This window comes from Trichomycterus rosablanca, chromosome 1, assembly GCF_030014385.1.
Source record: "Trichomycterus rosablanca isolate fTriRos1 chromosome 1, fTriRos1.hap1, whole genome shotgun sequence".
Lineage (NCBI taxonomy): Eukaryota > Metazoa > Chordata > Actinopteri > Siluriformes > Trichomycteridae > Trichomycterus > Trichomycterus rosablanca.
The window spans coordinates 61,910,905-61,934,153 of NC_085988.1; the positions used below are offsets into that span (position 1 = coordinate 61,910,905).

The 23,249-nt window shown below is 40.7% G+C and overlaps 1 protein-coding gene across 2 annotated transcripts in view; it reads right to left on the reverse strand.

Moving 5' to 3' along the window:
- Positions 1-844: 844 nt before the first annotated feature.
- The window catches only part of net1 (neuroepithelial cell transforming 1), a 46,038-nt gene continuing 23,633 nt past the window's right edge, over positions 845-23,249 (reverse strand). Inside the window, exons 3-11 of one of the 2 annotated variants that reach the window (XM_062994720.1) lie at positions 21,312-21,371; positions 6,415-6,687; positions 5,973-6,035; positions 5,547-5,643; positions 5,374-5,450; positions 5,005-5,262; positions 4,747-4,917; positions 3,140-3,326; positions 845-2,516 (exon numbers count right to left, since the gene is read on the reverse strand). In XM_062994720.1, the coding sequence (XP_062850790.1) occupies positions 2,134-2,516; positions 3,140-3,326; positions 4,747-4,917; positions 5,005-5,262; positions 5,374-5,450; positions 5,547-5,643; positions 5,973-6,035; positions 6,415-6,687; positions 21,312-21,371 (1,569 nt within the window). In that variant the 3' untranslated portion in view covers positions 845-2,133. Of the gene's footprint in view, positions 2,517-3,139; positions 3,327-4,746; positions 4,918-5,004; positions 5,263-5,373; positions 5,451-5,546; positions 5,644-5,972; positions 6,036-6,414; positions 6,688-8,894; positions 9,198-21,311; positions 21,372-23,249 lie in introns of those variants that run through there. The other variant, XM_062994721.1, reaches the window with a different exon arrangement.

The window sequence follows — 23,249 nt, forward strand, 5'->3', positions numbered from 1 at the left end:
CCTTGCTCAAGGGCAAATTGGTGGTAGTATGGCTTGACCAGACAACCTTCTTATTATTAGTCCAGTTTGTTTATTAGGATTTTAACGTCATGTTTTACACTTTGGTTACATTCATGACAGACATGGTAGTTACTCATCACACAAGGTTCATCAGTTCACAAGGTTATATCAAACACTGTCATGGACAATTTAGTATCTTCAATTCACCTCACTTGCATGTCTTTGGACTGTGGGAGGAAACCCACGCAGACACAGGGAGAACATGCAAACTCCACACAGAAAGGACCCAGACCGCCACACCTAGGGATCGAACCCAGGACCTTCTTGCTGTGAGGCGACAGTGCTACCCACTTAGCCACCGGCCTTAACTGCTGAGCTACCACTGCCCTCATGTACAACCATTATATACTTGGTGGCTGCAGTTTGGAAATCCCCTTTCCTCTCTAGCAGGACTGCCCCCCTCTGCACAAAGCAGGGTCTATTAAGACATGGGTTGATGAGTTTTGTGTGATCTGGACTTCACAAAGCCCTGGCCTCGTCCCAATTGAACACATTTGGGATGAATTGGAACATCAACTGTGAGCCAGGCTTTCCCAAACACAAAGCTTGACAGATGCCTTTTAGAATCTTGTTTTAAGCTTATCAAAGTCTATTTTAGACATGTGGTTATGGTTTTGGAATGGAGGTCAGACAATCTCATGGTCAGGTGTACCATGAGACTACCTGTATCTCAGTACCAAGTAGGAATCTTGTCTTATTATGATGGTTTCAATGAGCTTAAAGTTTTCCTTTGAAGCACAATCAAGAAACTTAGTAGCAACAAGAACAAAGAACACAAAGTCAGTTTTCAGATGCATATCTTACACAGACCTTTATTGTTCCAATAACTGTTTTTACAGACAGATTTACACGTCCACTTCATCCCTCACACATCAACATATTCTTGGCATTTTTTTCTTTTTTTACAAACTGATACAAAGTTTCTTTGACATTCTTTAACCTTCAGTAATTTCATCTCATATTATATTCCACTTGCTTTACCTTCTAAAATCGTGCTCTAAATCCCACATACATGCTTTGTTCAAGGCACTGCAATAAAACAAACATTTGGACCAAATGCTCTGATGATGTGCAGTGCTTAAAACCAAATTCAGTCTACTTAACCATCACAATCTCTATTTCCATCAGTTTCTTGTGTCAACATCTCATAATCCTTCATACAACATTCTAATTCCAGTCTAATCATCAGTGACTGCTGTCACTACACTCCTCCACTTAAACAAGCATTTACATGCAAGGTTATATCCTGCTTACGCAAGATGGGATTTCCAAGTAAAGCTCTATGCAAGATGCTACATTGAAAGATATATCCATTTCCTGTTGGGAGTTCGCTTTCTTTTCTTTAAAAAAAAAAAAAAAGCCAACATGGCTCAGTTTCAATTTTACATGAGTAAAATAAAGTCAAATAAAATAGCACATTCGGTTCTTTCGACAGTGTAATTTCCATCACAAGCTGACTGTGATTTCTTTTGGTTTTTTTAAAAAGAGAACAACGTTGGATTTCAATTATTGCGCTTGACTTACAAATCACATGCAACCATAGAACGGGTTGATGAAACAGCAGATTTGCTAGGAATGTATTCCAGGATTTCAATTGTGGATCTTCCCTTATTGGTTTTTATATTTTACTTAACATTTCTTGAATTTTTAGCTGAAAGCTACAGTGCTGTTTCCACGTTAAACAAAGAGCTACAGTAAACAATTGAGAAGATATTTATATATATGTATATATAAAACCTTTTTCATTACAAACGATCAATAATACACCACCAAACAAACAGTAAACAGGGCTAGATGTGTGATCTGCTGCTCATTCTTACACACAAGCACAGCAGTCACTGATTGAAAGTGTGTAAGAGCACGTAAAACACTTCGGAGGCCGATGCCTCGAGATCCAAGCAGTCTGCCCTTTAAGTACTGCGTCTCTCTGGTTCGATTTGCCCCTGTGGGGTTAGGAAAGGCGTGTCCAGGGGTAAGATAGCTGCCATTAAGGACAGTAACACAAACACTGCTGATGTGCATGGCTCTAACACACTTAAATACAAGAGTCCAGTCGAGTGAGAGAATGACTCTCTACACCATGGTCTCCTTTCGCTTGCCCAGTGAACACAGCATGCGCTTGTCCTTTTTGGTTTTCCTTGGAGAGGTGGATGACGAGGAGGATGACGAGGAGGAGAAGGAGGAGGATGAAGCCGTGGAGGCGGTAGAGGGAGTGGGGCTGGGGGGCTCGCTGCGCTCCGGCTGGTTCTCGTCGGCCTCCTCCATGTGGACGACGCTGGAGGCTGTGGAGGAGCGGCGGATGGAGCTGACTTCGAGGGACGGATCGTTCTGGAAGACGGATATGGCGCTGCGCAGACAGTTGAGCCACTGCTGCTTGTGGAAGATGTCGTTCACTTGTAATGTGTGTGACTGGCCTTGTGACTGGTCCTGGAAGCGCACGCGGAAGATATTCTTGGCTGTGAGAGGAGAGAGAAAAAGTTAAGAAGTGTTTGTGAGGACAAAGGATGGTACAAACAGGTTGAGGATACTAATAATTGCTATGTATTGATTTTGGAGGGGGGGGGGGGGTGGAATTGATTACTTTTGCACACTGACCCAACCTGTGAAATACATTTTGATGACTGCTGAGTAAAAATCTGCACATGGTTCAGTTCTGTGACCATTTTAACTGCACTGCAAATAAATACAGCATCATGGCCCCAAAGCTGTGACACATACCAGTGACAACAGGTGAGGTTTTAGGTCAGGTTTTCCATTAACAGTCCAGTAACCCCATAATATGCACGGATTTCCTTGAATACCTACAACTGAAAAACTGTGTAGGGTGGCTTTTACATAAGGTCTGTTACAAAAACAGTGTGGTCTGCCTCACTTCATAGGAAACAATGGCACAGCCAGGACAAAAGCAGCTTTGATGTGCATTCTGTGAATGCCACCTAAGGCAAATGATGTTTTGAGGCATTAGTAATGTTGCCTATGTGTGCTTCTGGTTCTATCTTACAGCAAACACTATGACAGCTTAACATATGGCATGAATATCATATATGCTGGATTACCTATGATTAAGTATGGTTCTTACCTTTGTCTGAGTTGCTGAAGGCCCCTCTGAATGAGCCACCCATGCGCACGTCTCCATCCTGTAGGTCCTCCAGGACAAGGTCCTGCACTGGGATGGGCTGGCGGAAAACCTGGAAACACTGGCGCTCATTTCGTATCACGGAACGCGTCAGGACGAGGACTTCGGTAAACAGGAAGACGTGCAGCTTCTGCCAAGGGACAAAGAGTAATGAGTTAATGGATTGGTTACATGATTCAATGCTAATTATTTAAGAGTTAGTTACACCATTAAAGAGACTATTAGGCAAAGTGGTGGTTTTGGTTATAGGAACTTCCCAACTGCTTTACAAAATTTCCTTACATTGTTTTCCATAGAGCAAAAACTGAAAACAGAAAAAGCCTTTATAGCTACAAGGCAGGGATTCAGATCAGTGAAAGTACACTGTATATGTACATTATTTCTATTTTATATAGGCTGTGTAAGGTGCTCTATCATGCTAGCCCACCAACAGGTTTGAAGATCAGCAGTGTTACCGGCCGGCCAGGCTTCTACACAGACATGATTGGCTAGTAGAGGGGGAACTGCAATGGATTGGTGCCCTGCCTAGGGTATTCCTGCTTTTATACAACAGGTAGTTCCGACCTTACAATCTGATTGGTTGAGAAGCGTTCTAGCTGTGCTGATATTCGTGATAACAGCACGGTCTTTTCACACCACAATGGTATTACTCCGCTGACGCGTTGCCATTAACGACAAGCTTCATGCACACTAACGCGCACGCAGGCGACACAGACTTTTTTTTCCCGGTCACGTTTTAAATCCGTGATCTGATATACAATCTAGCGCACTGTGTAGGGAACATAACCAATTGTCTAATTCACTATCTAGTGCACTATGTAGGGAACATATATCCGTGATCTGATACACAATCTAGTGCACTATGTAGGGAACATTAATGTGTTTGTAACGCGAACAGTTAGCTTAATAGCCCTGTTAGCAGTATCTAGAAGTTCTGTTCTCACCCATATCCTTTGGTGTTTTTTTGGGAGGTTTTTTTATTTCTTTTTTTTCCCTTCGGAAGTTCTTGACTTTTTCTTGTTCTTGTTCTTACCTCCCTGAAATGAGTTTTTGCAACTTGGGATGTCTGCTTTGTAGTGTTAAACTTTATATTCGTTGTGGAACTACTTTTTGGTGGAAGGTATTGTCAATATTAAAGCATATTTATTATGAAATTCAGGGCTTCTTTGATTTATTTTCTTTCTTTATTTTGTAAAAACTGTTGTATAAAAGCAATAGAACACTCGAGGCCGTGTGTTATCTCGAATAACATCACGGCTGTGATGATCTACGGCACTCGCCTTCGGTTCGTGCCTGCGGCCGTGATGTTATTCGCGATAACACACTCCCTCTCGTGTTCTATTGCTTAATTATAGTGAAACTGGTCCCACTGTTATTATTCAAATCACATTTATATTGTTATATTCTTGTCCATATCACTACTGCTTTTATGTATTATGATTTATTTTTCTGGGTCAGGGAAACACTTCCCCCTATATAACCGTTGAGTCTATGGGTTTGAATATCAGGTGATAGCTGTATTATTGATTTTTACAAAGCGTGAGACTCACTGTGCCACTTTTGTTGCGCAGCTCGCCGTGGCAGAGCAGACTCTTGCACTGCTCTATGCGTGGATCTTTCTGTCTGTCATCCAGGTACTCCAGCTTATCGATGTAGTATTGGCACTCGGACTCGCCCTTCTTCATGTTGATGTCTGCCAAGACTCCCTGAATAATGCCGACCTGCACGAGCACAAACACACACACTATTATTTCAAATTCCATTTGTCATGAAACTCTTGTGTGTGCACACTTAATGCGCATACTCACAGCTTTTTCAAGGTTGGCACTGTCTGGATGGTCGGCAGGTGTGTGCCTCAAGATCTCTCGCAGCAACAGTGGGTATTTGACCAGCCTCGACCGGGGGATGTCCAGGAAGCTCCACAGGTCCAGCTTCCTGCTGAAGGGCGACTCGAGGCAGCGCTGCAGAAAGTCCTGCACTCTGGGGTCTTGCTTTTTCTGGTCTAGCAGAGCCTTGGCGGCTAGCTGGTTGCTGCAGTATGCCCGGTACGCGTTCAGTCTTGGTAGCTAGAGAAGATTGGATGGGTTAATTTTCACTGAATTCTATTTAAATCTGTAATCTTTTTAGCTTTGATTTAAATTTTTTTTTTAATAAATAATAGAGTGGCTGCTCCTTACCCAATCCACTACAATTTGGCCGATCTCTCCGACAGTGCCGTCAGGGCCTGTAGCTTTGGCCAGCTGTTCCAAAAGATCTGGTTTGGTAAAAAGAAAACGATTACGCATTACATGATGATACTTACATCAAACACAAATACAGACATGAGATGCTACTGGAGATTTATGCTGACCTTCATGGAGCGGGATGTAAGCATCCAGATCCCCAAAAATGGCTGTCAGCTCCTCTTCGGACATGATCGATAGCTTTAACATTGGGTCGTGGTACGCCTGTAAGCAAAGAATCAGTTTATAGCAATACATAAGATGTTACCCAGACTTAGAAAAGCTAAAAGGTGCAGTCACTCCATAAATTTGGAGTTCTTGTCAAGGGAGTGTTTAAAATTTGAGAGACCCGTGTACTTTGTGCCAATGATAGGATTGGTGCAACAAATAATGAACAGCTCAAACGTAAAGGCTACACCATCTATTCCAGCTCCCCAATTATTCCCCAATGTTATGGCCTCCTTTATGGACCACCAAGAATCATATGTACAGGAACACAGTGTGTCGCAGTATTGACAAATACTGGTGTGACTGGGGCTTTTGTAAATACTAACCTTGCGAGCAAGCTGAAGGTCTTCGATCAGGTCCTGTTCTCCACGAGACAGCTCAAAGATTGCCTGAATGAAAACCACAAATATGTTCTTTATAAGTCTGATGCATTTTTTATACAAAAGAGCAATATGGACAGAATAACATATGTTGTGTTGTGATAGTTCACTGCTGTGCTGGGTGACTGGAAGGACTGGAAATCTAGTCAACAAAGCCTTTTTAAATTAGGGTTTTCCAGTAGAAAAAAAACTCAGGCAAGACGATCCGGTTCCACTCAGCCAGCACACGCAAGTGAAATAAAAGCAAGGAGGAACAGGAAAGCGTTCAAGCCAGGCCCTTAGGGCTTAATAAGTCAGCACAGCCTGATTCAGTAGTGTCTGGCTAGGAGAATTTACTAGTCTGGGCTATACGTGACCATCTGTTTTCATAAACTCCTGCTGTACTCACCTCTTGCCTCTTGATTTCCTTTGTCGAGAAGGTTCCTTTCTGGTGCACGTCCAACGTCTCGGACCACAGCGTGCTGTTCCGTCGTTTGGGTGGCGTGGGTGCAGCTGTCTTGCTGGTCTTGTGCTGGGGCACGCCCGGTGAGCGCCCCTCGCCCCGCAGCGAGGCCTGCAGGGTCTGACCGAAGCGCCGGACGGCCCCATTCTTCGCGGGGGAGATGAGGTTCGCCAGCGAGGTGACTCGGCCCAACGGCCGCACACGCTTTGTACTGGGTTCCTGCACAGAACAGACGAACAATAGAATGAATACAGTAGACTGGAGATTTTTATTTTCGCTGTTGAATTACACAATAAAGGGCTGAGAAAAACAGCCAGAGGATAGATGAGGAAAAGTCTTTTATGAAAAGAAGGGTAATGCATGACTAGTCACAGGATATGCTCTCGCTTTAGACTCCTCAGGCTGCATGTGAGCAGGTCACGACAGGGGAGCGTGATGGAAGTATTGGATAGAGGGGAGAAAAGAGGGAAAAGTGCTGCTGGAGGGATTTTGGCTCAGGCATTTCCAGGGCTGCAGACATCCAGGCAGACGTTGGAGTCTCTAAAGGCAGCAGCTGTTGGACACATCACACGAGGAAAACCCCTCAGCATGATAGTGGAATAACATGTGCTCAGTGGCCTCCTTCTGCCCTCAGCCAAATAGTTTAGGGGGTCTACAGGCATTTTAAGTAGGTCTACAGGCGTTCTCAGCTGCCCCTTGTACATTCAGTGCACTTTATAAATCACTTCATTTTCTGGCTTGATTCACTTTTTGAGTGATTGGACTGTGAGTGGGTTCACTACTCATTCAGGACAAGGAAAAGACCTGGGTCTGCAAAAAAAGAGAAAAAAAAAAAAGCACGTCCCACCCCACCCCCCACATCGACCTCCTAACTTTTCTCAGCTTCTCTCTTGCAAACCTCGAGCGAGGCTCACAGGCTCGTGTTCAGACAAGCCCTGGAGGCCTCTTGCGTGAGAGGGAGAAGCACACCTGACCTCCTCTACAAACAACTTTACAGCCCCAAAGCCATAACGACTGGGCACTGAGCCAAGCTTAACAAATCAGCAAGGGGAGGACAAAAAAAAATCAAAGCAAAACAAACCAGGACATGATGATTTCAAATTGCTGTGCACAGCAGGATTACATTGCGCTATAATCACAGTCCTCAGCCGGCCAGACTGTTTAAAAAGCAACACTGTCCGACTGAAAAATTACTGTGTATACTCTTTGAAGGGCGCTATTAAATATGTATACTTGGCGTGCTTTCGGTGACAGGGAGACAGGCGCACTGTGTTCAGCTTGCCAGAGCGAGGCAGCCGGACAGACCCGCTATTCAGGCTTGGACCGGTTCAAACAGCTGCAGAGCAGACCGGCACGTTTACATTAGCAGGAACAAATTGAGGTTCATCTGGATTTAGTATGTAGGATGTCTAAAGAATGGGGATCTGGATAAGACTAGCTAACTGACCCTGATTTCACTTACTAATGAACACTGTAAATCAAACACTGAACACAGATGGTCCTGTTCTTTTAGATAGCATCACCATAACACTGAACAGTTAAAACAGTCTAGCATTTAATAAAAAAGCAACATTTAAGTTAGTGCAGAATGTTGAGTAGGACAGAACTCCCAACAGAGGGAGCTTAACCAGTCTCAGGACACCCCCCCCTCCCCTCCCCTCCAAAAGATTTACACCACTGTGTGATTGTGGGGGCTGGAGCTGAATGATGGGGGTATCTTGAGTGTCCCCTGCTGACAGACCATTGACTTGCAATGTAGACCATACAAACCTATCATAGTGATCAAACAAGAAGTGGGGGTCACTGGTTCCTTACTGTTGCTAAACTCATTCACAATTCCTGTTAACTTCTTGTTCTGTTTTCCACAAAGCCCGAGCACTTCTGCATTTCAACTTCCCAATCTATAAAACTTTAACCACAAATAGGAAATGGACTCTTAAAGTGCGGTCAGTCTTCAATTGACCATTTCTTTCTGACAAAGTTGGCCTGGGGCTAGCACACCTTGGCTTTAGGCTGCAATATTCTATCATTGCTGTGCAGTTAATGGAATGCTTTGAATTGAAATAGGGGTTCATCCCTGCAGCCCTGGAAGCTGGAAAGGCTGGATTTGTTTGACCTGATTTTCAGGTCTACAGTCATTCATAAGTAAGTGCCTGTTCAGACACATCTAGTTTGTCAATACTGACCATTAAATCTTAACGCTCAAACACCTCAGCTCAAGTCTTATAACTAGGCATCAAATCCTTAAACTGTGTGATTGCAGGTAGACGTCTGTTGGAAGCCTGACTCAGTGATACACACACCTTAGAATAACAGGAGTAGCACTGATGTCTTAAGGAGATAAGACCAGGGCAAAGTCCTGACTTTAGTGCTAATATTAAAAAATAAATAAATGAAGCATTATCGTTCTTAAGATCAAACCTCACCTCAAGTTCTTTACAAGCTTGGTTCTGGTAGTCTATGTTCTGTAGAGTCCGTTTGATAGGCACCAAACCAGGTTCATCGTAAGCCACCATTTCTTTCAATAAATTCCACTAATAAGGTTCTGCTATTCCCAGGAGTAAGTGATAATCCACGGATAATAAATAATAAATAAATACATATATATATATATAAAAATAAAGAAAGTAAAAGGGGGTATAAAAACAATCCTGTGTCCCCCTGATTCTTCTTTGTCCGCCTCAGCGGAACAGACTGACTTCTACAGGCGCACACGTAGTGTGCTTTGACAGTCTCAAACTTTGTTCTGTAGAGGTGGGAGGGGGGAAAAACTCAAATACTCAGAGTTTGGATGAGGGAGGGACCTGAGAGTTAACCTCGCCCATTTTTGCAGCAAGAGGTGGGAATACGCAAAACACCCTGAAACAGATCGGCCCTTCTGTATCCACAGTTTTACAGAGCCTGGTAAGAGAACTACCTGGTTAATAGGAATTTTTAAAGACACTTTGATGTCTGGCAGGCACCAGAAGTTCAGACACTACAAAGCCTACAGATGGCTTTCTATTATCAGCATTTAACAGCAAATTACTTTTCTATACATATTAATAAAAAATAAAAGACTCTCTTCATTTAGTGCAATTAGGAGCATACGGTTAGCTTTGTGGGCAATTTCCTTTCATTTTCAGGTTTTGCTAATGCTTTGAACTGGTCAGGATTACAGTGGGTCCAGCTTCCCTGGAATCACTGGGAGCAATGCAAACACGCAGAACAGAATGCCAAACCATGTCGGACCCTGGCACCCTTCTGCCTCAGACATAGTCAATCATGTTTGCACTTAGATTTTCGACCGGCTGATAGCACCACTTCGAACCCTGGATCCCAGCAGTAGTGGGCTAGAGTAAGTTACTGCTGTGCCCTACAGACAATCTGTTATTTTAATAATCATAATAATAATACATTTTGTTATAGAATCTAGAGTAAAACTGACCTAATTTACAATGTGGCCCTTTTTTGTGGTCCAAAATGCCTTTATGTCTACTTACTGTGATAAAAAATAAATAGAATATATAAATAATTGTTGGAGAAATGGGGTGAAAAGCAGAGCACTCAACACATAAATAACTTAACTAAAGTTTAGTGGAATTTTCTTATCTGTCTGCACAGACATGAAAAAATGTAGTTGCTTAGATATACGTACATAGTACTATATACAAAATATGCAAGTACTTCATCATCTCTTAGAACATATGTAAAATAATGACAATAATATTTCCGTTCCATCATCTGCCTTAATAAGGTAAGGGTCACAGCAGGTTCGGCTCCATCAAGAAACACTAGGCACACAGCAAAAATACTCTGGTCAGGGTGCCAATCCATCACAGGGCTTTGGCACTAACACCTCCCAAACCCACTATAAAGCTATTCTTGTCTGTGTAGATGCTTGGCTGGCTGATAGCACCAGTGAGATTCAAACCATGGTAATAATATAATTTAACTAAATAAATGCATGCTTTTAAAATACTATAGCAAATTGTTTTTTAACAATACTTAGCTAAACGTCTATAAACATTGTGTGCATGAACAGGACAGGTGTGCAAACCACAATAAAAGGCAACGCCAAGAAGTTATGCCCCAACATTTTTGAGCACATTTTTATTATTGCTAAGAACGATTTACTTATGTTTTATCTGCTATATAATCAGGGCTGGTTTATGTTTTCTATTTTGAGGGTTACAGGGTATTCACAATGATGTCAAAATCTAGATCACTGGGTATCGCACCATTATTGACTTTAATATGGGTACACCTCCCACCCTAACTTAAGGAGCGTTTAGCTTTTAGATCAAAACTAATTTAAATAAGAGCAATCAAAACTTTTCTAAGCCGACAGCAAAAACCGAGGGTTTCAATCACCACACCCTCTAATACACCATCTGGTACGTACGACCTATTACTTTCTCAATAAAATCATTACTCTGTTAGCACTTTTATCAAGATCCTAATAACACCTCCACATCAACAGGTTTTACCACAGCTTTTATTTTGCAGACTAGTGAGACCCGAGAAGTGCTAAAGCATTATAGTGAAAGTGTGGCCGGGGAGGGGGGGGGGGGGGGGGTTGAGAGTCATTATCATCGGAGTGTGTGGGGGAGTGGGGGGTGGTTCGGTCTAAGATGATCAATAGAAATACCAAACAAAGGCAAGGGCTCCAGCGTGCCAGCTCATTGGTCTTTGTATACTGATTAAAGGAGGGGGATTCAGGTCCAAAGGTAACAATGAGTTTCACGCTACAGAAACAAGAAGTTAATGCGACTTTTCTTTTTAAACTAAATGGTGTACGCGAAACTACACAAGCAGTTAATCTACATCTGTATGGAGGATGAAAATGACCCCTGAGGTGTTCGGCATGTGTAAAGTTGGAGTATTTACTGCTGCTTTCCCAAAATAAGAACTTCAGCTGTGCAAATGGACTGGTGTGTCGTGTGGGTAAATGCAAGGTGTAAAATGGTGTAAATAAGGCTTGGGAGTGTGTGCTAGGCAAATGGAGAGTAGTTTAGTGGCTGTCTGCTCACCCTGCTGAGTAAATAGTGAAGTGTTTGCAAGGGAATTTGCCCCATGTTTTAGTACCTTCAATGGAGAGCAGTTATTAGGACATTTTTGGCTCGGTTTGCTTTTGTTTGTTTAAATCACACCTCCAGTACTCCCTCACTGCTTAGTTTTCAAGCTTACCTTGCTTCCAAAATGCCAGTTTTAGCTCATGAACTAACTCTTAAGCCTTTAATAAGATAGATCAGGTGGGTTAGAAGCATAAAAACTCTGTAGAGCAAAAAACCCATAAGACAGGAGTGATTAAGATCAATGGAAACTGTTCCACCAAAACAGTTTTACTCTACATGTCACATGGACGCTACACCCACTTTACTCATCGCATGGAAAAAAATATAATGCCATGCTTTGTTTTGATTAGGCTGTTAAAGGCATTTTTGACGTCCATGCTGACTTTCCTAAGTCTCCACCAGGGTAACTCCCAGACAGCTGGATTAATAGGTGTGAAAGACAAACATGTAGACTCTGTGTACGTCTTACCCACACTAAAATGACAGAAACAGGCTAAATTGTTGGATGAATTTAAATGGTACATGTGACGATGTGTTACATAAGAGCGGTGAAAGAACAGTGGACAGACATCTGGGCTGCTAATTAGAAAGTTGAGGGGACCGTTTTCTAGGTGTGCTATTATCTGTGGAAGGGACTGTATATTTATATAAAATGTCTAACAGTTGGATACTTTGGTGGGCTAGTGCGTTAGTTCTGTTACACCACCACTATCAAGATCCTGAGCTCGAATTTCGGCCAGCTGGGTGCCTACACAGATGTGATTATGAACCTCACCACTGTTGGGCCCTTGAGCAAGGCCCTTAACCCTTAATTGCTTAGACTGCATACTGTCACGACTGTAAGTTGCTTTGGATAAAAGCGACTGCTAAATGCCAAAATGTACATGTAAATGAATAATGAAGAGCAGTGCTTGAGTCTCTATATGAGTGTTGGGTAAAGGTGGGGTGTTGGGTATGGCCCTTCTCGCTCATGAAAGGGATTTGTGTCAGTGAATAGTTTGGGAGAGAAAGTCAAAAATACTTTAACAGAATAAATAAATGAATCACAAGTGGCTCAGTTGCTGTGTTTAAGCTACACTATTGTTAAGCTCCCACTGTTGGTCAGTTGAGCAAGGCTCTTAGCCATCAGTTGCTTGGATTGTATTCCATGCCAGTTGTAAGGCCCTTTGGGTAAAAGCAACTGCCAAATGCTTTAAATGTAATATGAGTTGAAATCGGAATAGAAGCCACAATAGTTTTAACAAAGAGCTAGAATTGTTAGATGTAAAATATTATTTTTAAAAAATCTAAGCAGAGAAACTGAGTGGCACATCTTGTTTAGCAGTCAGTTGCAATTGTTTGTTTATTTAATTCTTTCCACCTATAACATCCGGTCACAAACTAAAAGAAACATGAACACACCTTACACAATAAGGACGTTTTCGTTTCCTGTACTCGCCTAAAAAAAAAAAGAGTGTATGAAATCAAAAGGAAAATGATAACTGATAGCAGGAGAGAGAGATTCAAGTATTTATTTTACAATTAATGCACAGTCAGCCTTTACCAAAATCAAGACAATATTTAACAGATAAATATAGGCATAAGCGTCAACTGTGGTTATCATAATATCATGACTTCATAATGATAAAGACTTCTGACCTGTGCCAATGGGTAATATGCTCCAGTGCAGGGGTGGTAGGAGTGGCAGGAGAATTGCAAAATAGGAATTGGCAACGTTGATAGATGCACGTAGATGAAGTATGTTAACAGTTAACAGAGTATATTATTTCACACTTTAGAACATGCACTTTGCAAGAAGGTCCTGGGTCCAATCCCCAGGTGGGGCGGTCCAGGTCCTTTCTGTGTGGAGTTTGCATGTTCTGCTCGTGTCTGTGTGGGTTTCCTCCGGGTGCTCCGGTTTCCTCCCACATGCCAAAGACATACAAGTGAGGTGAATTGGAGATACAAAATTGTCCATGACTGTGTTTGATATAACCTTGAGAAGTGATGAATCTTGTGTAATAAGTAAGTACCGTTCCTGCCATGAATGTAACCAAAGTGTAAAACATGACATTAAAATCCTAATAAACAAACAAACAGCATGCACTTTAAAGCTGCAACAATAAAATAATAAAATTATTCTTTTAAAACATGTCTAGCGTTAAAGGATGATACACTATTAGGCAAAACTCTTCGACACACTTCTTCACCCAAGTAAATATCATTCATTAAAAATTACAATGTTTAGTCAAGCTGATTCTGTTCTAAACCAAACAATTCTGTTAAATGAATCTAGACGACAGCTTCAAGATTTTAGAGGAGCCAAGAGCCTAACCTCAGCTCAGTCAAACTCACCACCCCCCTCTTCTGGAGGCTTAGGCACAGAAGGCCTATTATGTCATTATAATGCTGATTATTATTAATATTCTTAGTGGATATTAATATGCAACTACTGTGCTTAGTTTTGCTTTACCCACACAGACCTTCCGAACAATCAGAATGTTTAGAATGTGGAGGTGGAATAATTGCATCATACCCACACACCCCCAACGCAAACTGTGAACAACAAGCTAGTCATCACTCTCCAGTACTCATAAGGGAGTGGAGCTTCACGTTTGCATCACGTAGACCTAACAGGTGGTGTGCGTTCAAAAATTGGATTACTTCATGCAAGGAGTTCCCTGAGTGCACAGACAGACAGAAAGGCCACAACTGTGTTGTGTCATTCTGGGGAAGCCAGACCCATTTTGACCCTGACAGAGGCCCTGTGTTGTGGCCTACATTTATAACTACATGTATGCAGACCTCTACTTAAGATACATTTTTCCAGCCTGGATAGTGAACAGTGATGGAACGTTTTCACTGAATACATTAAAACCAACAATGACACTGTGTTCATAGATTAGACAGATCGTGTTCATTTTTATAGCCGACGTTCGTGGAATTGAGAAGTTCTTTATATTTTTAACCAATAGACACTTCTTGTTGTGGATAAGATCAGATAAAAGGAGAGAAAATTGAGCTCCAATCCAATTTTCCAATTTCCAAACCATGGTATTTTAAAAATGTTACCATTTTTAGTTGGTTTGGCTTGCAACTGTACATTTCAAAACCGAGGCTTTAATTAAACAGAATGCACAACATCAAATGAACGAAAGAGATGTCAACGATTACTCAGTCAATCGACAAAAAAGTCAGTTTGATTAATGCTGTCAGCTGGAGCTCTTTAAATTATTATTTAAAATATTTTGTTTATGCATTTTCTCCCCTTTTTCTCCCTTTTAGAGTGTCCAATTGCCCGATTGTGTCATGCTTCCTCCTCACCAATGCCGATCCCCGCTCTGATTGAGGAGAACGAAGCTAACCCGCGCCCTCTCCGACACGTGGGCAGCAGCCGTATGCATCTCATCACCTACACTTTGATGAGTGCAGTGCAGCTCAGTACTGTGTACGGAGAGACACACCCTGAGAGCACTCTTTTCTCATCTCTGTGCAGGCGCCATCAATCAGCCAGCAGAGGTCGTAATTGCATTAGTTATGAGAGAGAGACCGTATCCGGCTTAATCCCACCCATATCTGAACAACAGGCCAATCGTTGTTCATGTGGCTGCTCAGCCTAGCCGGCAGGCAGAGCTAAGATTCGATGTATTCGAGATCCCAGCTCTGGTTCCAGCATGTGTTTTTACCGCTGCGCCATTTTCAATGGCTAATCCTTGATTTGAACTGAGAGTAGAGGAACAGATCTTTACTCAGTACTCAAGAGCTCAGTTGAGACCCTCCATCGGGGCACGTTGTGCTGTTCTAATCCAGCAGAGAAAAACTTATTTTATGCGTTTATACTACTTAAAACATGAACGCCACCAATGATTACACTTAGAATCATATGGGAGCTGTGTAGTGTCAGTATGGAGTCAGAATGCATGTTAGACTCTGCACATGTTGTGCTTTTTTGCATTATGCTCCAACATAAAGGCACAACTATGATCGTCAGCTTTAATAAAGTGAGTTAGCATGTTTAGTTAATACTTGTAATGAAGTGTTTACTACTGACTATAAAATCTTCATTCTGAAACCCGTACTGGTTTTGCTCACAGTGTTTATGTTCCTCTTACCGTTCTACATTACCGCCATGTTCACTATATTACACTGTATTAAGGAAAGCATAAAGACTTGATATGAAAATGAGTAATGTGTTTTAAATTGACACCAGTCGGTATAAGCTTGTCGGTTAAAACAATTTATTTACCTGTGATCTTAAAGGTACAAGTTATTTTCATGTTGGTTATTTGTTTTGTGGCTACATGTAATCCCTGGATTCACGCCTGTAGGAGAGAGTTTGCTTTATTGTCTAAATCTGTTTTTGTCTTTCACTTATAAAACCTTTACAGTTGTTCGATTTATTTCTTAATAGTTTCCATGCAGTGAATAAGAGAGCACACCCTCCAACAGAGCTGGTTGCCACAAAACAGAACAGGTAACCAACACCATCACACCTGACTACATAAGCACACACAAAAAACCCCCAAAGACATTTCAGAACAGTCTCTTACAGATATTCTTACTAATGTCAACACTTGAAAGACTAATGGCACTTGGCAGTCATGTACTCAACTGTATAAAAAAAAAAAAAAAGAAGAAAAAAAAAAAAAAAAAAAAAAAAAAAATTAAGTGCACCAGATTGAAAAGAGAATTGCTCTGTGACTGCGTAAATGTATATGAATTACCAGGATGATGATTACTTTAAAACTGACGTACACGTACCCCCTGGGATACGCCAAAGGATTTAAAGATATAGTGATGGAACAGACGGATGGATGGGCATGCTGGCACCTGCACAGTTTCATTATGTTTCCGACACATATTCAAATACAAAAAAAGACAAAATGATATGGACATCTATCTAATTTCGAAATTCAGATTTTCAGCCACAGCAATTGCTGACAGAAGTAAAAAATAAACTGCACGAAACAAAAATGGCTGTAGCTGCGTGGCCTCTTTTCCATCATGACTAATCCATTGTGTACAGACTTAATGGTAATTGCCCATAATTTTAATATGAAATGTCCAACAGGAGTACACTCACAGAGCACTTTATTATACACACCTATCTGGCTTATTTTATAAGCTACATCTATTATATAGATAGACTTTTTGGGTTTCATAAGGTACATCAATTACATAGATAGACTTTGTGGGTTTACAACTATTGACTGTAGCCCATCTGTTGCTCTGTACTTCTTGTCACCTGTCTATAGTCCATTTATCAATCAAAAGGGACCGACTGACCAGGTGATGTGAGCGGTGGAACATTTTCAGTACTGCAATGTTGGGATTTTGAAATACGCTTTAAACCTACAGGCTTCTTAATTAGGACCACATACCCTGTTAGCACTCATTATGGGTGTACAGTTTAAGACTAGAGCTATTCACTTTTTTATGCTCTGTCTTTAATCAGTGGACACTGTTGGCTTTATAGTTATTGACACTAAGGTGTTTAAAAATCCCAACAACACTGCTGCACCATGTACAATTATACAACACAAACTACCAGGTCATTACCATGTTAGTGTCATTGCTAGGCTAAAAGGGTCCACCGCCCAAATCTGATCAGTGGGGGTCTTATGAAAGTTCCTTTCATGTGGGTGGGGTTGGGGTGGAGGTGTAGCTTATAAATGAATTAACGGATATATGTAGGTGTACATATTAAAGAGCTCAGTGTGTGTATATGCCAATAAAAGTATAACTGTTGATCTCAGTTTAGAGATTTTCATAAAAAGTATGTATTTTCATGAGGTAATCTCTATTATTTAGAGGTCAACTACGGGGAATTTTATTTATGCCAATTTCTGACCCATTTATTTATGTTTTGCAGCAGGAGTTATTCAGTTGAGCTTAGCTTGTGGCCACTTCGAATGTGGCACCAAAAACACGGCACGGTCAGTCAAATTTTTTCTATGCTGATGTGCACATACAGTGCCTTGCAAAAGTATTCAGCCCCCTTGAACTTTTCAACCTTTTGCCCAGTTCAGGCTTCAAACATAACGATATGAAATTGTAATTTTTTGTGAAGAATCAACAACAAGTGGGACACAATCGTGAAGTGGAACGAAATTTATTGGATATTTTAAACTTTTTTTAGAAATAAAAAACTGAAAAGTGGGGCGTGCAATATTATTCAGCCCCCTTGCGTTAATACTTTGTAGCGCCACCTTTTGCTGCGATTACAGCTGCAAGTCGCTTGGGGTATGTCTCTATTAGTTTTGCACATCGAGAGACAGAAATTTTTGCCCATTCTTCCTTGCAAAACAGCTCGAGCTCAGTGAGGTTGGATGGAGAGCGTTTGTGAACAGCAGTTTTCAGCTCTTTCCACAGATTCTCGATGGGATTCAGGTCTGGACTTTGACTTGGCCATTCTAACACCTGGATACGTTTATTTGTGAACCATTCCATTGTAGATTTTGCTTTATGTTTTGGATCATTGTCTTGTTGGAAGATAAATCTCCGTCCCAGTCTCAGGTCTTTTGCAGACTGCAACAGGTTTTCTTCCAGAATGGTCCTGTATTTGGCTCCATCCATCTTCCCATCAATTTTAACCATCTTCCCTGTCCCTGTTGAAGAAAAGCAGGCCCAAACCATGATGCTGCCACCACCATGTTTGACAGTGGGGATGGTGTGTTCAGGGTGATGAGCTGTGTTGCTTTTATGCGAAACATAACGTTTTGCGTTGTGGCCAAAAAGTTCGATTTTGGTTTCATCTGACCAGAGCACCTTCTTCCACATGTTTGGTGTGTCTCCCAGGTGACTTTTTATAGATATCTTTGAGAAATGGCTTTCTTCTTGCCACTCTTCCATAAAGGCCAGATTTGTGCAGTGTACGACTGATTGTTGTCCTATGGACAGATTCTCCCACCTCAGCTGTAGATCTCTGCAGTTCATTCAGAGTGATCATGGGCCTCTTGGCTGCATCTCTGATCAGTCTTCTCCTTGTTTGAGCTGAAAGTTTAGAGGGACGGCCGGGTCTTGGTAGATTTGCAGTGGTCTGATACTCCCTTCATTTCAATATGATCGCTTGCACAGTGCTCCTTGAGATGTTTAAAGCTTGGGAAATCTCTTTGTATCCAAATTCGGCTTTAAACTTCTCCACAACAGTATCTCGGACCTGCCTGGTGTGTTTCTTGGTCTTCATGATGCTCTCTGCGCTTTAAACAGAACTCTGAGACTATCACAGAGCAGGTGCATTTATACGGAGACTTGATTACACACAGGTGGATTCTATTTATCACCATCAGTCATTTAGGTCAACATTGGATCATTCAGAGATCCTCACTGAACTTCTGGAGTGAGTTTGCTGCACTGAAAGTAAAGGGGCTGAATAATATTGCACGCCCCACTTTTCAGGTTTTTATTTCTAAAAAAAAGTTTAAAATATCCAATAAATTTCGTTCCACTTCACGATTGTGTCCCACTTGTTATTGATTCTTCACAAAAAATTACAATTTCATATCTTTATGTTTAAAGCCTGAAATGTGGCAAAAGGTTGAAAAGTTCAAGGGGGCTGAATACTTTTGCAAGGCACTGTAATAGCTCGTGACACACTTTCTAAGGGTAACCAGTATTACAAAAACAAAATATGTTGCTTTTTGATACATTAACAGCAGTACAACAAACAGTACAATGAGAATGGTCCATCACAATATTTATTAATGTAAAATGACCACATATTAGAGTTGTGAACAGAGCAACAAACAACCTACACTCAGTAACTGTCTACCCACAAAGTGCATCTATATGGTGGGAGTAGTTCATAAAATGCACATAATAAAGTGCTCCGTGAGCATATGTGTGTGCTTTGAAGCAATACTGCAAATTAGTCACACGGTTATTGCTTTACAGCAATACTGCAGAAGAGATGTCTGAGTCATTCTGCTTCGAACATGAAAAAGCAAATGTATCTTTTAGAATCAGAGTTACAACAGTGAAAAAGATATTCTGACATCTTCAAGCATGTACTTGAGTAGGAAATGATAAAACATGACCAGAAGCTGTTGGATTATTCATTCTTATGAGTTTTGGGTAGACAAGATATTCATTTAATGTCTGTGCAGGATTTTTATTCATAGGAGAGCTAAAATGGCAAAATTAGATGTATAAGAAGGTATGGTATTAAAACAGTAAATGATGTTGCATTACTTTTTGCATCACTGTGTTTTGGGGATTCTTAAGTGATGCAGCGGTAAATCACTTCTGCTGGGCTCTAGGGTCTAAATCCCCAGCAGTTGGGTGTCTACATACAGACATGATTGGCTTTGTTAAAGGGGCTGACAGAGGCCCTGCATTGTTACTGTGTTGTCATTCTGGGGAAGCCAGACCCATTTTGACCAAGATAAAGCATTGGCAAAACATGTTAATGAAATGTTAATGAGTGAGGCTGCATTTCAAACCACATACTGAAAGTATATCAGGATTATATAGGAATTCTGTTCTCTGAACTCTTATTCTCTAGATTATGGATCTTACATAACCACTTTAATACAGTGCCTGGTGAAATCTTGGTGGTTAGATGATTGTGAACACAAATGTACTGAAAGAGCTAAAAACAATAACAAATCTTATGACTCATTTAATTAAGTGAGACTTTGGTGGCATTAGTAGTGTAGCTCCTGCCAAGTTTGAATAACTACTGGTAGAAGTTCACCATGCTTAAAAAAATTCCAATACCTTTACATTTCATTTTAACACCAATCAAGTGAAGATGGAAGAACACAATGCTGCCCCAAACCCCTGACATGATTGTTTCTCTGTTCTAGACAGGCAGCAATTTGGCGCTGGAACCAAAATAATTTTTCATTGGAAAAATCTAAAAAGGTTCCAGATTCCAGGAATATCTTAGTGAGAACTTTATCTACTGTAGATTAACTGCAATATAATAAATCTAATCTTGTGTAAATAAATAAGTTAAAACCGAGTGTGAGGCATAGTACGATGAAGTCGGCTTGGAACAAAAAAAGCAAAACATGAAAGAATGTCAAAGCTCATAATCCTGAAGGACAAATATGCCAATCAAATAAGGAACATACGCCATTGAAAACTGACATCACTGTGTAGTGTGTTGGTGTCGATGTGATAAAGAGATAATGCTGTTTTGCTGCTGTCTGTATGACTGGGTGTGCTGATAGCACCCGCGTCTAAACCAACCACAACACTTATGGTTGCTATGGGAGGGGAAAAGCCAATCCACCCTCCCACACCAAAATGCTGAGAAAAAGAAAAAAGTAAGTAAGTAAGTACATTTTATTTATAAAGCACTCTTAAAACAACTTACGTTGACCAAAGTGCTGTACATCGAACAAGCATACATAAGACAACATTATGTTAAAAAAGTAAAACCAAATAAAAATACAGAGTAAGAGACAAAATAAAACAGATAAAAATAGACTAAACAATTATAATTACCACGGCTCCTCACTGTTCAAATGCCAGCTTATAAACGTATGTTTTTAGGAGTGATTTTAAAAATAGATGACAGACTGAAATTAAAAACAAAGTGCAGGATCGTTCTAAAAATAGAGCAATGGCTGCTGGTAAACTGGTGATAGTTCTGCTCCGGTGAAGTCAGAACTAAATATAGAAAATCTACAGACTAAAAGTCAAAATGTTTAGAATGGCTTGCCCTGATTGCTGCTTTAATATTATCACGCACTTATAGGCCATTTCCTCTGGGCTTCTTCTGGGGAACTGGCCTCTGTGGCATGCTCTTTGTTGTTTGTTTTGATAGGAAGCTGAGAGTTAACCACATGCTGCACTCACCTTAAATTCAAAGCTGCACAGACTGACCACATCATCGTCCTTGCTTCTGCGCTTCCGTTTCTGTAGAGAGACAGAAGGCTGTTATAGTTCCATACAATTTAATCACAGCATACACTTTAAGAGTCATTAGAAATAATCAATAGAGATGGGGATTGGTCTGTAAATGTCAGGATTGTTTTAAGTTTTAGTGCTGACTGAATACATTTTTAATAAACAGTATTTGGCCCGGCGTCTTATCCAGAACAACAGCTATGTTTTTGTTATGATTGAATTTTCATCATACAATTCTCTTGTACAAACTATTTTCTTATTAATTTCATTCACTTATCTGTGACGTGCACATTATAGCCCATGACTAGAGATGTACCGATCGGGGTTTTTGGCACCGATTCCGATCTCCTTTCAGGGATATCGGCCGATAGCCGATTCCGATGGTGTTGCAAATTTAGCAGTAAATAAAGTACATCAAACAATTATTTTTTTTACCCACAGGAGACATATTTCATTAGTCTAACTGACCACACACACACGCAGGTTTAATGTTATCCAGTTCAGTCTGAAAAAACCTTAAAAAGAGCCTCACAGTGAAGATAAACCGGAGCAGCGTGTGTGTGTGTGTGTGTGTGTGTTTGTTTGTGCCTTTAAGAGAAATGATCTGTTCACTGTATCGCTTAAAGTGATTCACGAGTCGATTCATTTTTCGCGAAGCGTAAGTTTCTTTTCTCAGTTATCTCTTCGTGTTTACTGTTATTAATTTAATGTTGTGGTTTTAAATAAACACCAACTAATACAGAACATTTTGTTTGACTCTCTTACATTAAAAAGCTTAATTAAAAAGCTTAATTAAACAGACTCGTTCCGTCTAAGCAGCTAAAAGTTTTCTGATGATCCTAAAAGTTCAGCAGATGATCCTGAACTAATGAATTTGGTAATGAATTAATTTTTTCCTCTGATTGGCTCTGTAACGTTTTCTGTTCTCATCTACATCACAAGTAAGAACCGCTTACGATTTACCAAAGTGAACCAGGAGTTTATATAACGTGCTGATAGAATCGACTCAGATGTGACCGTGTTGAATTATCTTTTTAAAGTAAATATTACAATCAGCAAAATTACATCGTATGTATGATGCACAACATTAATGATGTTATTTTAGGTCATGAAGAGCTTTCACGATGGTTTCTGTACGATTGTTGATGAATGGTGATGTGATGGTTGGTGCTTCGTAGCTCAAAGTCTGGATCAATCCACTGAGCTGTTAAGCTTAACGTGATCTTTATATATCACACGATCGGATTGGCTACATTTGGGAAATATCGGCCGATCGCCGATAGCATATTTTGATTAAAAATCGGCCGATACCGATTCATAGCCGATCGATCGTTCCATCTCTACCCATGACCCACTTTGAAAGGGTAAACAGTATTATACAAAAGGGCTGTTTTTCGATACAATAATAGCAGTATAACAAACAGTACACCGAGAATGGTCCATCACAATAATATTGGTGCATCAACCGCTTTATTCTAAACAGGTTACATGACAGGTTTGGTTCCATCAAGAAACACTAACATTTTCAGCATTTAGCAGATGCTTTAATCTCAAGCAATCTACAATTGTGGCTGTATACTGTACAATCCAAGCATTGAGGTTAAGGACTTTGCTCAAGGGCCCAACAGTGCTATTTGTTTGATTGATTCTTAAAGCATGTCAGCTGCTATGGCTATTATCATGGCTGAATAAAAGGTTCCATCTTTAAAAAGACAAAGTGGGGGTCGATATGTTTCTTCATAGGAATTCATTAAAAGACTTTACATGGATTAGGGGGTTGTTTGAGTAACTGTAAGGGGGCAGAGTTTAATTGATTTTTTTTTTTTCATATCTTATATGGTGTCCTATTGCTTTAAGAATTTTACCAGTTTTTTGGGGGGGGGGAGG